Source organism: Chiloscyllium plagiosum, chromosome 42, assembly GCF_004010195.1.
Source record: "Chiloscyllium plagiosum isolate BGI_BamShark_2017 chromosome 42, ASM401019v2, whole genome shotgun sequence".
In the NCBI taxonomy this organism is placed as follows: Eukaryota; Metazoa; Chordata; class Chondrichthyes; order Orectolobiformes; family Hemiscylliidae; genus Chiloscyllium; species Chiloscyllium plagiosum.
This window is the reverse complement of record NC_057751.1, coordinates 10808334-10824666: the sequence shown is the minus strand read 5'-3', so window position 1 is coordinate 10824666 and position 16333 is coordinate 10808334. Positions and strand designations below refer to the sequence as shown.

Sequence of the window (16333 nt, the reverse complement as noted above, 5' to 3'; positions counted from 1 at the left end):
GCACAGATGGATTTGAGGTTCATTTGACTGAACGGCAAAAAGATGGCAGAGAAGGTTCAGCAGGTAATAGGGAAGGCACCATTGATAGTTAACCCTTTTCGCAAAGGGGATGGAGTATAAAAATTGTGAAGTCTTGCTAAAACTACTTAGAGCATGAGTCAGACCACATCTGAAATACTGTGAACAGTTTTGGTCCCTTTGTCTAACAAAATATGTCATTGGGGAAAGGTGTGAGCAGAACGAGCTTGTGTCATTGATGTTCAGAAGAATCAGAGAAACCCTGGTTGAAATACACAACATTTTTCGGGGACTTGACATGGTCGATGCAAAGAGGTTGTTTTGTCTTGTGGGAGGATACAGGACCAAAGGGCATCAGCTCAGAATAGTCGGTCGTCCCTGTAAGGCAAAGATGAGAGGGTCTTTTTCTGTCAAAGGGTAGTCAATCTATGAAATTTTCTACTGCAGAGAGCTGTTGGATGTGTTGTTAAGGGCAGATCTTTAATCAGTAAGGGGATGAAAGGTTCTGAGGAAAAAGCAAGAAAGTGAAGTTGAAGATGATCACATGAGCCACAATCTCACTGAACAATGAAGCAGACTCGCTGGGCGGAGTAGCGTACTTTTGCTCCAGCTTCTGAGATGGTGCCAGATTTGGGTTTTTTAAAGCCTTGGTCTTGATCAAGGGAAGGCTTCAAGAGGGGAAAAAATGTTTTGAAATGTTGGAAAGGAATATGCTAGCTTTGGCATGCTGAGTTTAACAGACCAATAGCCACATACTGAATTAGGCAGCAAAAGACCTTCAGAGATTTATGAGGGTTTTACTCCAAATATTTCTTTTAGCACAAACACCAGTTTCCATCTGTTGATTCTGTCCAAAAAAAAAAAATCCCACTGGGGAGTAACCTGGCTCTTTCTTTAAAAGGAAACCAAATCAAGACTGAGCTTAATTTTAAACAATTATAATTCTAAGACAGTGAGTTTTGAGAAGATTTGTAACTCAGGTTGAGGTCCTGTATGTTAGTTTGCTCGCTCAGTTGGAAAGTTCATTTTCAGACATTTCATCAGCATACTAAATTACATCATCAGTGAGCCTCTGGTGAAGCACTGGTGTTCGTGACCCATTTTCGATTTATGTGTTTCGGCATCCTTGGGTTGGTGATGTCATTTCCTGTTCTTTTTCCCCAGAGAGGAGCAAAAGAACAGGAAATTACATCACCACAGAAACTAACATCACCAACCCAAGGATACCAAAACACATAAATCGAAAATGGGTCACAAACACCAGTGCTTCACCAGAGGCTCACTGATGATGTAATTTAGTATGCTGATGAAATGTCTGAAAATGAACTTTGCAGCTCAGCAAGCAAACTTACACACATAATTCCACAATCTCTTTTTTTATCTACCATTAGAAAGATAAAAATTGGTTAAATAGATTTACTGATGTGCAATGTGATACTTTAAGTGAGTCTACCCAGCAACACAATCACTCGGGTCATGGATTTGAAGTTGTGAGCTGAGGTTCAATGGCAGCACTTTGAATTTTGAGAAGTTTTGTTCAGTTGAGCTCTGCCTCATGGAATAGAACCCCAACACAATACTGTACTGACATCCAGTACAGTAATATTAACAGCAATATCTTTTAGGTGAGACATTTAACATCATAGGGTTTCCTGAAGCAGTTCACAGAAGTGAAAAAAAGTACAACGCATGATGGATTGGGTGCAGTGAACGAAGGCCACATCAAAGGAAGCCTTTGAAGTTAACAGAGCTACTGGTGCTTATAGAGCGTTCCAGAGACTGAAAACAATGGTTTCTCTACTGAAGATAGAAGAGTTTTGAGCTGAGTTTGAAGGAGGTGGAACTAATCGTCAGGAACGAGGCTATACAGCAAAAACAGGACTAGGCTTTTCAAGGTTAGACATTGGAGCATGGTGTTGGGGGAGCACAAGATTTGGGTACACTCTGCATCATTCCCTCTTTGCTTGTCTGTTTCACAAGCACCTTGGTCCAAGTCCCATGGTGTCAAGACATGTACAGGAGCAACGTGAACTGTTCATTCACTTCTGTTCTCAAGGGGAAAACTTAACATCGCATTAGTCTTCTACCTACAAAACTTTGAACTTGCTGAGAGGACAAAATGCAAATGGAGGTTGGCAAGTGCCCATTTGAATCAGCACCAAATTCTGCACAGAGAAACTGAGCAAAACAAATGGAACATAAACATCTGGAAATTATGTAATGGAGATACCATGATGCATAAGTGGTATTCGACAGGTAAAGGATAGCTTGAATAGTCCATCAGATAGTAGCATATCCAGCTCAACGAGCAAAGGTTTATAGTGCACATTTCACATCCTGAGGATGTCACAAAATGTTTTGAGTCAACAAATACTTGTAAAGTGTAAATCTGTCTTGGAGTGGCACTTGGATCTATGAGTTTGTACTCAAGACAAAATAAGGTTATCACTTGGTCACAACTGACCTGGCATCCAAGAGAACTGTCAAGCATGAGATGGAACAATAGCAAGACCAGGGGAATAGATTCAAATTCACCAAAGATCATTAGATAGCACCTTCCAAACCTACAATAACTTCAAGCTCAGAGGACAAGGACAGCAGACACATGGGAACATCACCACCTGTAAGTTCCCCCTCAAGCCACTCACCGACCTGACTTGGAAATATATCATCGTTCCTGACTGGCACTGGGTCAAAATCCTGGAATTCCCTCCTTAAGAGAATTGTGGGTCATTCTACATCATGTGGACTGCATCAGTTCAAGAGGCAGCTCACTACCACCTTCTCAAGGGCAACTTAGGATGGGCAACAGATACTGGCCAGCCAGGGATACCCACATCCCATGAGTGAATTAATAAAAAGATGAAATAAAAAGAGATGCGCCAACAACACAGAAGCCAAGTAACATAAACTGGGACTTGACTCGAGTTGTGGAGCTCTCAGGACCATTGAGTGAGCATCCAGCAGGGTACATAATGAGGAGGTACAAAGTGGGAACATTTGAAATTTGAAAGGTTTATCAGCAGATATTTTGGCACTGCGAGTGAGAGACCAGAGACCTCTCTTTCTGTTGACTGGCAAGAAAAGTTGAAACTAACAAAACAAGTGACACATGACATAGATGGAATGAGAATTGACATCACAGCAGAGTTAAAGATCACACAACACCAGAGTCCAATATGTTTATTTGGAAGTACGAGCTTTCGGAGTGCTGCTCCTTCATTAGGGAGCAGCGGTCCAAAGGCTAATGCTTCTAAGTAAACCTGCTGGACTTTAACCTGGTGTTGTGTAATTTTAACTTTGTCCACCCCAGATCAACACTGACACCTCCAATTATCACAGCAGAGGACAGAGAGTGAAGACATATGGAACACATTTGGCAATTGAGAGAAGTTCCACTGGGATGTGTTGATACATTGGACGTTTACCTTGGACTCACTAACACGTGGACAAGGTACATTTAGAATAGGCCCAAGGACATCAAGACATTTTTGGCCTATTTTCGTGTGCACATTCCAACTTTGTCATGCAATTTCAAACTTAGAACTGGCAGTTTCCACTTTAACTCTTGTTACCACAAAAACTCACTACATAGAATACAAGACTAGGTCAGTTTGAGAATTCTGCTTTCAACACCAAGTTTGGTTGCCATCTGGTAATTGATGAAAGCAATCTTTAGCAAGACCACAGCAAGTCAGAGACAAATACACCAAGTGGCTGGCAAAAGTGTAGTAAATGGAGCAGCATCACTTACCAAACCATGCTTGTTGTTCCCCTTGAACTTCAATGGCCAAACCAAAGTCAGCGAGTTTCACAGCAGCTCCTTTGCATTTACTGGCTAGGAGTAAATTTTCAGGCTTCGGGTGTGGTATTTGGTGGAAGGAAAATTTCCATTGTTATGCAATAGAATTCTTAAAACAAGAGCAATTGCTTGATCAAAAAGTTAATCCCTGCTTTAAAAGACTTATTTTAGTTGAAGCCAATAGCTCAGAGAATCAGTGCATTCATGTGAGACTGCACTGCATGAAAGGATTTATCCACATTCCAAGGTTTCCATCACCTTAACTGTGGAGTCAGCTGTGAATGGGGTGTAGACATTTCCTCTTCCCTTATAATTTAAATGGCCTGCACCATTCACACTGTCAGTTGGTAACTGTTTCTGGTGAATGGGCAATTCTACGTGACATAGTTTGAGCACCAGCCTGCACTGACACCACACACAAAAAGTGACAGAAGTTGGAACCCTCTTCAGCACGTGACACTGGGTTAAGTTATAATTTCAGATGTCAGAATGATAGAAGCTAGCTAACTCATGTTATTGGGGGTATGTAGAAAAGGCAGGCTGATGAAGTTTGATCACTTATCAGCTTTAATCTTACTGAATGGTAGAACGTGCCTGAATGGTCTCTTCTTCCTGTATTCACTGCCGGGTAAGATATTAGGCAAGAAGTTGACCAGTTGGGTGTTAGCTCAGGGTGGGTGGTTGGTGAAGGAAAAATCAGTAAGTCAGTATCCTGAAGATCCAGGTAAGTTAGTCTCCACAATTCAAGAATATTTGTGCTGATTTCAATTGGTATGGAATTAAATGCAGTATGATTGGCCTCAGAGTCCTGGACTGTGGACTGGCATAAAGCATCGAGGTATGGCCATTTCTCACCATTTGGCTGTGTGAAAAGTGAGGGAGGATGTGAAGAGAGGCCTGGGTTGACTGTGGTGCCCCAAATACTCAGAGGTCTTGGTGACACGAGGAGAGAGAATGGAATGTGATCAGTGCCTGGAGAGCAGCATGGTGAAGCATCAGCTGCATTCAGATAGTAGGGTCGCAGAATGGGTGGCATATATACATTCAAAAATCAGTTTTTAAAATGGTTTTGTTGGTTTATCGATTAATCTGATTAATTACGGTAAAACAATTGATGGCAGCAAAGTGCTTCAACTCACAAGCAGTGGTACTGGGTCGTGAGCTGTTTAAACAATTTGGAACATGAATTTGCCCTCAGGTCTACAGACAGTTGTCAAGTGAAAGCTCAGCTTTTACTCACAGGAGAAGCAGAAGGTGGTGCACGGATCTTCTTGTCCACGTGTGTTTGTGTCAGGGTGATTGGCTAATCTGAGTATTCTAAGGGGGCATTCAGGATGTCTAATTTGGGATGGAGTGAGGTACGTCAGACCAGGGAAGGGAAGGCTTGCAAAGTTTGGTCTACTTCAGAGATAAGGCACCTCAGCCTGTGTGCTCTGTGGGGGGAGAAAGCAAAAACTGTCATTGTTGCCAGCAATGCTACCTCCTGCACTGTTTGACTGGCTTCAGCAGAAGCAGGATGAAATTAACTGATGAGAAAGTAACAAGGTCTCTCAGTGTCACCAACTTCAGCTGACAAAAACTGAAGATGGTTGACTGGAGTTTTACAAGAACTCTTTGGGATTGTAATGTCACTGTACCCTGGGCCTAAACGCTTCAGTTTATAGACAACCGCAGCTTGTGGAGCTGTCACCTTGGCAGCAGTGGTTGGGGAGGGGGGCAATTAATTAATTATCAAATGTATTGTTTTGTGCATCACAGTGAATTCATAAAGCAGTGACATAGTCCCAATGTTTATATATAACACTAGACCATCAACACTTTAAGAATCTTTTATTCACGTAAATACCACTTTTCCTTCATTTACTTTTAAAAGTAAATACTGACTGTCTTTATGATGTAAAAATAACTGCATAAAATTACTGTACTCATGATATAAATATGCAAAACCCAGCAACTAAATGAGAAAATAAACTACATTAGAAGCACATATTCTGATCTAAAGCAGCCATGCCGTTTTCAGCACATCCCAGTGATAGAGCTTTCCAGCCAAAAGACACATGCAAGAAGGAGCAGGCCCACCAAAAGCCTCAAGCCTTGTTAGAGAGAGCTGGTAATTTTAACACGGGCTTTCCACCTCATCCCATGTACGTCTCTTTTCCAAACCACCACCTGAAAACTTAGGTGATGTTGGACCACAAGAGGAAGGCACCATGCATTGGATGTTGACTCAGTCAATATAAAAACACACACACACCCAAACTCATCACGTCTTTTGGCAGGTGGCCATATAGTGGCATGGACGTCTGAATGAGAGCATTTGCCACCTCCATCTACATCATCCAGTGGCAATCAGCCATAGGCCAATATGAGACCCTTGCTCCTGTCACTCCCTGAAAAAAGGTCAGATTAAACCTTACAACATCACCTATATGTACTGAGGCAAAGAAAACTTAACTGAAATTCAAGGTAATATGAAACTCAAGAAAAAAATTTCAAACATTGATTACTGAACAGTGTTCTAAATTATCAGTTTGGCTGGGATCATCTCAGCTAATGATATAACGTTTCAACAAGTGGCTTTAAAATCTGATTTTTTAAAAATCATTTTCTCACATCTCACAGACTCATCAACACAATGAAATACAACACTCGAGACTTGCTTTGAAGAATTTCACTGAAGTGTCAGGTCTCTTCTCCAAACTCACCCTCCTGTCCCTTAGTGTGTCCTGGTTCAGTTAAAGAACTCTTCAATGTATGCAACCCGAGTTAAAACACCCTGAGCTGCTTCACAAAGAATGACTGGAGTAAAAGCCAAGAGAAGTTAGCATGCAGCTGTAGTTGCTTGAACAAAAACAAAGCAACACGGCACTTTTCTGGGTTTCTGTCGAGCAATGTGCTTAGATTAAGCGCAATTTATTCACCATGTTATTAATTCCAAATTCATCACAAGCCCTTTCAAGAGGTGAATATCTGCACTGATGGCAAAAGGCTACCAATCCCACCTCAAATATAATTAATTTGCTAACTACCCAGAAGTAGAAAGTCTTTTCATCAGCATACGTGGTAAGACTTTTACAACTGCACATATGCACCCTCAACAGCACACCACACCCAGAAAGTTCCCAGTAAGACTAATCTCAAAGGGAACCCTCAGTTCCTGTTCCGTGTTAAAATTACCAGTGCCAATGGAGCTGCAAAGAAATGTAAAACAGTTTACCAGAATATGTAAAAGACACAACTCGCGAGGGTTACAATCTCGCCGTCATTACTACAGTACAACTCACCTTAAGATCGCGATGGACAACACCCATTTGGTGGCAGTGCAGTACGGCTTCCAGGATCTGTTGAATGCAATGACTGCATGCAAACACCAGGGGGCGTGTTAGTTGCAGGTGAGTCTCACGTGGCACAGACTGGCGCTCTGTCTCTCTCAAAAAACATGTCTCAGCATAATGCCAGGCCAGGGCAAAGCAGGAGTCATCTGGTGCTGGCTCAATCCAGCAGGAAAAATGCAACAGAACCACTTTTTGGTTTGACTTGTTTCTCCATGGGAAGGTCGGGGATTTGATCGGCCCATTGCTGTCACAGAATATCTTGCATTCTAAATCAAATGGCTAGACCAGGGAGGCAGTCTGTCAAAGCATACAGAATCTGCTTGATTCCCATGGGCAAATTTACACAGTAATTCAAACGCCCACATATGCACATGTGTATCACCCTCCTCTGAATACCCCACTGATTGACCACAGCAGAACAGGGCTCTTGTCCCACCACTTGTCTTCTGTCAGCCCAAACCAGGTCAGACAGGCACACCACCAGAAACAAGCAGCAACAGTCAGTTTTGAAACACAAGCATCTTGCTCACCACTATGTTACCTCAAAAGCAGCACTCAGATGTGATCTTTACCACTGCTACAGCCACTGAACAAACTAAACATTTGGGATAAACAGTAGACCTCAAAACAACCAAAGACACACAGCATATATCGTGATCATTGCTTGTGATCAGGACTTGGGGACACAATTTGAAACACCCATCACCTTCAAACTCCCAACTCAGTTCAATCCCAGGGTCACTTCATAGAAACTTGATGGCCCCATGTTATTTTAAATTACTTCTTTGCTTCAGTCTGTGGCTCCTGGCTGTTGTGAGGCTCATTTGAAAGAAGGTGCAATGTTCAGAGTTCTGAGATAGCTGTAGAAAATTAGTGCATTTCCTGAACCTTCACCCAACCCAAGCTTCCCACTGTTAATTCAAGATCCAAAGAACTCAAAACATTATCTCATTGGGGCCAGCTCTCATTAGAACGTGAAGAATGTAAACATTTTTCTAAGAAACAATGATTTCATATTGACATCGTGCTCTCCCACTAAAAAATGCAAACTGAACTGCCATAACAGTACAGAATCTGGATGTAGGTTTGCTCGCTAAGCTGGGAGGTTCATTTCCAGATGTTTCGTCACCCTAACAGGTAACATCTTCAGTGGGCCTCAAGCGAAGCAGTGTACATGTTTCCTGCTTTCTATTTATATGCTTGGGTTTCTTTGGGTTGGTGATGTTATTTCCTGTGGTGATGTCATTTCCTGTTTTTTTTCTCATGGGGTGGCAGATGGGGTCTAACTCGATGTGTTTGTTGATAGAGTTCCTGTTGGAATGCCAAGCTTCTCGGAATTCTCATGCATGTCTCTGTTTGGCTTGTCCTAAGATGGATGCATTGTCCCAGTCGAAGTGGTGTCCTTCCTCATCTATATGTAAGGATACTAGTGAGAGAGTAGCTAGTTGGTGTTCATGTATCCTGTTGGCTAGTTTTCTGCCTGTTTGAATTGTAACAAACACTACATTGGACAAACAGGCTGAAAACTAGCCACCAGGATACATGAATACCAATTAGCCACAAAACGACATGACCCTCTCTCAATAGTATCCTTACATACAGATAAGGAAGGACACCACTTTGACTGGGATAACACATCCATCTTAGGACAAGCCAAACAGAGACATGCACAAGAATTCCGAGAAGTATGGCATTCCAACCGGAGCTCTAGATCCCATCTACCACCCCCTGAGAAAAAGAACAGGAAATGACATCACCACAGGAAATGACATCACCAATCCAAGGAAACCCAAACATATAAATAGAAAGCAGGAATCATGTTCATTGCTTTGCCTGAGGCCCACTGAAGATGTTACCTATTAGAGTGACGAAACGTCTGGAAATGAACCTCCCAGCTCAGCAAGCAAACCTACATCCAGAACCTAAACCTGAGCTACAAATCTTCTGAAAACGCACAGTACAGAATCATGGCAAAAGGCTACCAATCCCAAAAAAGACAGCATGATGGCTCCGTGGTTAGCAATGCTGCCTCAGAATACCAGGGACCCAGGCTCAATTCCACCGTCGGGCAACTGTCTGCGTGGAGTTTGCACGTTGTCTCCATGTCTGCACAATCCAAAGATAGATTGGCTATTGTTAAATTGCCCATAATACCCAGGGATGTGCAGACCAAATGGATTAGCCATGGGAAAGGCAGGGATGGGGTAGGGTGCTGATCAGGTGATCTTTGTGGACTTGCTGGGCTGAGTAGCCTGGTTCCACTCTGTAGGGATTCTATGCTAAGATTAAACTGAGAAAATTAATAGTTATATTAACTAAAAAGGATTTTTAATACTCATCTTTGCATTATCTCTCAATTGAAGAAAAATGATCTGAAGCTGGAAGGACTATGACACATGGACATTGATAGTTTCTCGGAATTACATCTTATTTTTTCATGAAGCCTCCAAAGGAAGGGTGATCCACTGGGAGATGAACAAATCTGAGCATTTGCAAGGATTCCACTGAGTGAGACCAGTGAAGTGCTGCAGGATTTTCAGAACAGGAGGTGAAAACTAAGTTCGCCTCATGATGAGTTCAAAATGAAACAGGGTCTCTTTTGATGCTGATCATGGACAGGGGAGAGGACCATGTGATTCTTGATGTCAACTGTTTATCATTTTGAATCTCAAAAATACTGATTTACCCACAAAAATATCATCAATGAAAAGAAACAATGAAAAACTCACATAATGGCAAATAAAAGTGAATATCAAGGTACTGTAATTATCTGAAAAAGGGGGGTGGAAAGAAGTCAGAATTATTCAAATCTGAGTATACAAAAGACTCAATAAATACCACAGCCCATGGTGAACGAGTTAACCTAATAATAAACCTGTTTTAGCCTTTCAGGTAATGCTATACAGTCACCCTCTATCAACTGATGGGAGTCAGCATTTAGGCAACGAGCAAGGCATTATATATTTCAAGAAAGAAAACAAGACCGCTCAAGAAAACCAATAGGTGACCAAATGTATATTGTACTGGTGCAAGAAACATTACCTCATCCTGTACTATGCCATCTTGCCATACCCCTGCCCTCAGCTTGAGCAGAGATGGTGCAAAATCCTTGTTCTGGAACATTAAATACCAACCTCAAGTTCAAAAAAGATTTCACGCCCTGTCATACAACTTCACAATTGATGGTCTATGTCCTGCAGCCTGATCTCAATGTAAACCAACATTGCCTGCATCTAACCACCATCCAAGTGACTCAGTGGCCTCAATTTTACCAAAACTGACCTAAGCAGCTTTAAATAATCCACCCATTGACCCGCAGTGGCGTGCAGTCTGATTCTTGTATGATACCGAGTGCCCCATTCACTTGATAGAGTGGTTGATCGGAGTCTCAGTTGTTGAAGCTGCCATGAGGAGGAGGAAGTGGTTCTAAGCTCATGCTTGGCCCTGGCCACAAACCAGTCTGTGCTTCTCTTAAAGAACATTGTCAAGAGCAATAAAGCATGACAGACTCGAGAAGGATGGGAGGGGTAGAAGTGCATTCGTGCCCTTGAAGTCTCAAAGGTCATGAGGGGGTAACATTTTCCAAAACAATACTTTATGTTAAATATGACAGGGTTTATGGGGAAGGGCATTCTGTTTCCAATATGTGCAGCAAGCTTTCACTGCAAAACGAATTCAAGTTTTTGACCTAGCATACAAGATGAGGGAACCATGAGGGCAAGGTGGAAGGGAGGTGGGTAGTTAGGGGGAAAGAGCACTGCTGATGATTAGAGTTTTCCCGATTGATTTCCTTTCGATTGCCTGTCACAGCTGAGAGCCCAAGAGACTTTTGGGAATGGTAGTGATAGCCATGCAAAGTCGGACAACGAAAATGAGGTAAAATAACAACACAAAAGAGGACAAACAATAACCAGAGGCAGAAGAAACTCTGCACCTGTAAACATGACACAATTTTAGACTCAAGCGTATCATTTTTTTTTGGTTCTTTTTCTTCATTCCTGTAAATGTTAGAAAATACTGACCTTCAGGTCCCTGTGAACTATGTCATGTTGGTGAATATGATTAACACTGTCTAGAATCTGATGAATACAGTGACTGTAAAACAAAGCGGGACAAGGAGAGACAAGTGGGGGGAGGGGGAGTGGTAAGGAGAGGAAGGGGGAGAACCATAGGACTAGTGAATGTTGTGGAAGTGAAGAGGAGAATCGTCACAAGAGGAGGAAGAAACGGACAGTTTTATTGGCACACAGACATCCACATGGTGCCAGAGCAGCGTTTGGTTAAGCCCAGTGGCAACTCACGCTTCCTTTGACTTTAAGTCTCACACAGTTAAACAAGAAATGAAATCTAGAAAGAACACAAAGAGTGGAAACAGTTGTAAGGTAATTTCTGACTGCTATGACTCGTAACAGCAAGGCAGTGATACTTAAAACAACGTGATCCACTAACACAGGACAAAGAAAAATCCCAAAAAACTGTGGAAAGCTCAAATAGGAACAAAAAGAATCTGGACAAAACCTCAACAGGTCAGAGAGTGTCTGTTGAGAGAAAAGAATGCTGCACAGTTTTGATGAACGGGTTATTAATCTGAAATGTCAACTCAGTTTCTCTCCAGGCTTTTTCATTCTTGTACCACTCTCACAAGACCCCAGCAAATAACCAAATTAATCACAAACAAAATATCCAGTTGAAAGAGGTCAGCGGTCTCAAACACGTTTGCAATTTGCTCCTAGTTTAAGGATTATCTCTTTTAGCGACCTTTCTCATACAAAGTAAAACCCAGAAGAACCACTTTCTCATGTTATATGGCTGATGGGCAGTGAGGCTGGGTGGCTAATTGCATTCACTGATGCTGAAGTGCCCCTAACCATAGGCTGGAATCACTACTGAAAATATCTTATCCACCCATGATACATGCTGTTCTGGTGCATTGGTTGCATCCCTACCAGGAGAGCTGGGTTCAAGTCCCATATGCTCCAGAGGTGCTTGCTAATATCTCCCTTAACAGGCTGATTTGGAAATTACCTGTGCCACAGTGTTGATTGCTCCCACTTGGCTGAGTGTACAAAACTAGCTGCTGACATTAAGGTGATAAAGTGCAACCTCTTTCTCCATCCTCTAGCTCCTCTCTTTCATTGCTCTCTTTCCATCAGGTGTTGATGTAGAAAAAGGAAAAACTGAGGCATCAAAATCCCTGTAACAATAAACAACAATCAGCTGCCCTCACTCGGACTTGTAGACAATAGCCAGACTGTTTTGTGGTGAAATCGTCTTTTAATCTGTTATTCTGATGCTTCAGGACTCCATGGGGAAACTTGCATGGCTGCTGATCATGTGCTCCTCAGGCCTGGTGCAAGTTACCAAATAATTTCTAACTGAGGTCCTAGTTCCACAGCAGATCAGCATGCTTTTTAACTACAAAGGAATTGCTTGGTAGTTTAACAAAGGCAGATGCCATTCATCTGAGAAATTTGAAAGTTACGCAAGACATGTATATGAACAGATCTCCTATGGAATTCTTCAAAGGATTGAGACATAGGTTGTTTTATAACAAGTGAGATTTTTATCTACAAAGTGTGACTGTGAAAATCTGTGCAAAGGACCAAATACAACTCCACAAGACAGTCAACTCACATGATTTCGGGTCAGTGAAGTAGAAGGGAGGAGAGGAGTGCGGCTGGGAAACAGCTGTAAAAGGACTAAGGTGCACAGTCATAAACTGAGTTTCCATCTTTGATTTATCTTGATTTTTACCTTTTCAAATATAAATGTCTCCACAGCACCTTTCACACCATCAGGATGTCCAAGAATGCTTTCCAGCCACTGAACAAAGGTTCAAGTGAACTCACTGTTGTACCATAGTCAAACACAGTTGCCAAACTGCACAAAGTAAGATAGTACAAACAACAATACAAAGGCAAAATATTCTCTCAACTCAAAATCTCAAGTACAACCAGAAAGCACTGGAAATAATCAACAGGTCTGGCAGAATCTGGGCAGACAGAAAAGCAGGTTTCAGAGGAACGAAACACAAACTCTGTTTTGTGTCTCCACATTCTTGTAGATTATATATTTCAACATAATTTATCTTCCAGTTTGAAGTTTGAATTCATGGTGCATGTGTTTTGGTCTGTATGAATGAAAGGATTTGATGCTTCACTTGTAAAACCTTCTGAAGCTTTGTTTCATTCAAATAAAATATATGAGAGAGATGGTTCTTGGAAGCTAATGGGAATTTGTTCACACTGGGAGATTTTTTTACATAGGCAGTAGATAGGCTTCAGGTGGAAGGAACTTAACAGCATTTCTATTGGCAGGACAGAAACACCAAGAGATTTAGAAAAGATTTTGGTTTCAGTTGTTTTGCAGAAATCCTGGTTCAAATAAGAACAGCTTCACCTGAAGAGGATTGCTTCAAACTGTTCAGAAATAGGTTACCAATAGAAATACCAAGGATTTTAGTTTGAAATATGATAAATGTTGGGTTGAAAACTGCAAGTTGAAACTGAGCAAGTCTAAACTTAGTGAATGAAGAATCGAGAAAGCAGCTCACATTCTCAAGAACAGGAATTGAAGAGTCAGTTAAGCTCTGTACACTTGATAAAGAAGGGTTTTCTCTCTCGAGTTTGAGTACTGTAAATGGGTGCTATTAGGATTAATGGAATTGCATTATCACATGAAACTGTGTGCTTTGAAATATTTAAACCTGTGTTATCTGTAAAAAGCTTGGTTTCTTGTGTTTTGTCTTTGTGCATTTTGAATAACGTACATCCGTTTTAGTGTTAAAACCAAATCTGCAGTGCAGTATCGTGTGCTTGCTTCTGGGTTAGACCACCCCATTAAATGAGAAACGAAAATGATCTACAAAGTCAGCTCTCAGTCTGGAATCACAACAACCCGATAAGTGTTCCCAGCATTCTCTTCATTCCACAAACAGCAATGAGACAAATGTCAAGATAATCTGCTGGCTGAGGGATGTTACTTTGGACATTGAGAAAACTCTTCCAATATTGCAGTGCTATCTTTTATATCCACTGGAGAAACTACTCCCAACAGTGCAGTATGAACTTTGCACTGATATGGAAATGTCAGCTCCAGTTGTGTGAGAATGAGACATGAATGCATCACCTCTGACTCAGGAGCAACACTGCAGCACTTCCACCTCCAGCAAAGGATGTTAGAACACATCTTCCAAGTTTACACAGGCATTTTACAATACAACAGTTTGACAGGTGTATCCAGGGGTGAAACACATATTATTTCAAAGATTTAAATAAAGCTGTGTCCCAAGTGATATCGTATCAGGACACTAGGAGACAGACCAAATGTATTGTAATGTTGTATTTTACTGACTGAGGAGGAGAAGCAAGCTTGGAAGTAGTTAGAAGCACAACTGTTCCAAAGACGTGAAAGAATTTTCAGGATGATAGCATCCTTAGTGAAAACTGATTTCAGCAGACTCTTTTGTGCTTTGAAAAATATTTCACAGCTATTTCTGCCACAGAAAGCTCCATATTTGTGCATTTTGTATTTTTGGCCTGAAGAATTGTGATCAGATTGTATGAGAATAAAATGCACAAGTATATCAAGGACTTGGGTGTCCCCTCCGCTTGGGTCCAGGCTGGTCTCCACAGCAATTCTGCTAAATTAATCCTGTTGTTCCTTGATACAAAGATGTCCCTGCCAATTAAAAAGCCTGAATTGTGACCTGGACTTTAGACCTTTTCTTCAATCAGAAGGGAATCCCACAATTGATCTCCATTCAGAAGGCACTTTAGATTTGCAAAGTGGCTTTCCACTACCTCAGTGCCAGCCACAGCTGAGCTACGAACACTCCCACCTTAGGATCAGGAGCTGTGGGTTCAAACTGCCATCCAAGAAACTAAAGCACAAAAATCTGAGCTGAGGGTGTGCTGCAATGTGCAAGCTGCTGGTATTTGGATGAGCCATCAAACCAAGGCCCCATCTCCAGTGGCTAGAAAAGCTCACATGGAACTGTTGCAATAACAACAAATGAATTCTTCCCACCGTGTCTGTGATTTGTTATTTCACAATCACATCACTAAAACAGATTCAGTCATTGTTCCCACATTTGCTGTTTGTGGGAGCTGGCTGTCTGCTTTCTACATTGCAACAGCAATGACATTCAAAAAAGTACTTCCCTGGCGATCCAGCATTGTTAAAAATCCTAAACAGATCTCAAATGTGGCTTTCACACGAGGGCTTTCATTCTCCTCTTTTTGTGATCGACAGAAAGACTGATGTATAACAAAGATACAACCAGCCAACAATGCTGCAACACTACTTACCTTGACAATCACAAAGCTGGGAGCCTGGTTGGGGAATTCCCCTTGAACCCTACCACTCTCTTTCACTTCCTCATGGATGAGGGGACAATGCCAACTTAAGCAGCCCTGTAACTCAAGCCTTTCGTGCTTTCACTGGATGGTGGGTGTTGCTGACCAGGTCAGCATTCATTATCCATCACTAGTTGTTCTTTCACCAAGTGGCTTGGTGGGCCATGTCATAGGGCAGTGAAGCGTTAATCATATTGCTGTTGGTCTCGGGTTACACATAAGCCAGACTGGCCAAGGATGGCAGATACCCTTCCCGAACAAATTTGAGTCAGTCAGATGGGTTTTCTAACTCTAATGTTAAACTTCAATTCCACCAATTGCCACGGGATTTGAACCTGCGTCCTTGAAGTATCCTGTGCCTCTGCATTACTTGTCTCATGAAATTATCAAGAAGCCACAGTCTCCCATGATGTACAGAATAATGTTGAGGATTTGTTGAGGAAGTTGTGCTAAGATCTTGACTGACACAGGACCCCCTCACCCACATCATCATGCTCAGTAGTGAGAAATGACACTGGAAATTATGGTTGGTCCTGAAATTTTGAACAGCCATCCCCCCCGCCCCAAAAAAGTAGGATTTGTCAATGGGTAGTAAAAATTGTGATTTAGAACAATGATGATGGGGGAATACTATGTAAAACAAAATCCCTTTAGCCTTTCTATCACCTCCAATCTAAAACAAAAGACTGTCTTGTTCTGGTCTAATAATTATAATTAAATGTAATAATGGCACTAACTGCTGAAGATCACTTGAGAGAGGCTGTTTTGAAAAAACAAAATTATACATTCTTCTATTGGAGCAGTGAGGCGAACGACCCACT

General features: G+C 41.7%; 1 protein-coding gene across 50 annotated transcripts in view; it reads right to left on the bottom strand.

Moving 5' to 3' along the window:
- The window catches only part of LOC122543116 (calcium/calmodulin-dependent protein kinase type II subunit beta), a 265513-nt gene that overhangs the window by 116853 nt on the left and 132327 nt on the right, over nucleotides 1-16333 (bottom strand). For 34 of the 50 annotated variants that reach the window (XM_043681395.1, XM_043681396.1, XM_043681398.1 and 31 more), the window contains exons 6-7: nucleotides 7105-7177; nucleotides 3773-3875 (exon numbers count right to left, since the gene is read on the bottom strand). In XM_043681395.1, the coding sequence (XP_043537330.1) occupies nucleotides 3773-3875; nucleotides 7105-7177 (176 nt within the window). Of the gene's footprint in view, nucleotides 1-3772; nucleotides 3876-7104; nucleotides 7178-11177; nucleotides 11251-16333 lie in introns of all 50 variants that reach the window. The other 16 variants (XM_043681394.1, XM_043681397.1, XM_043681406.1 and 13 more) reach the window with 1 other exon arrangement.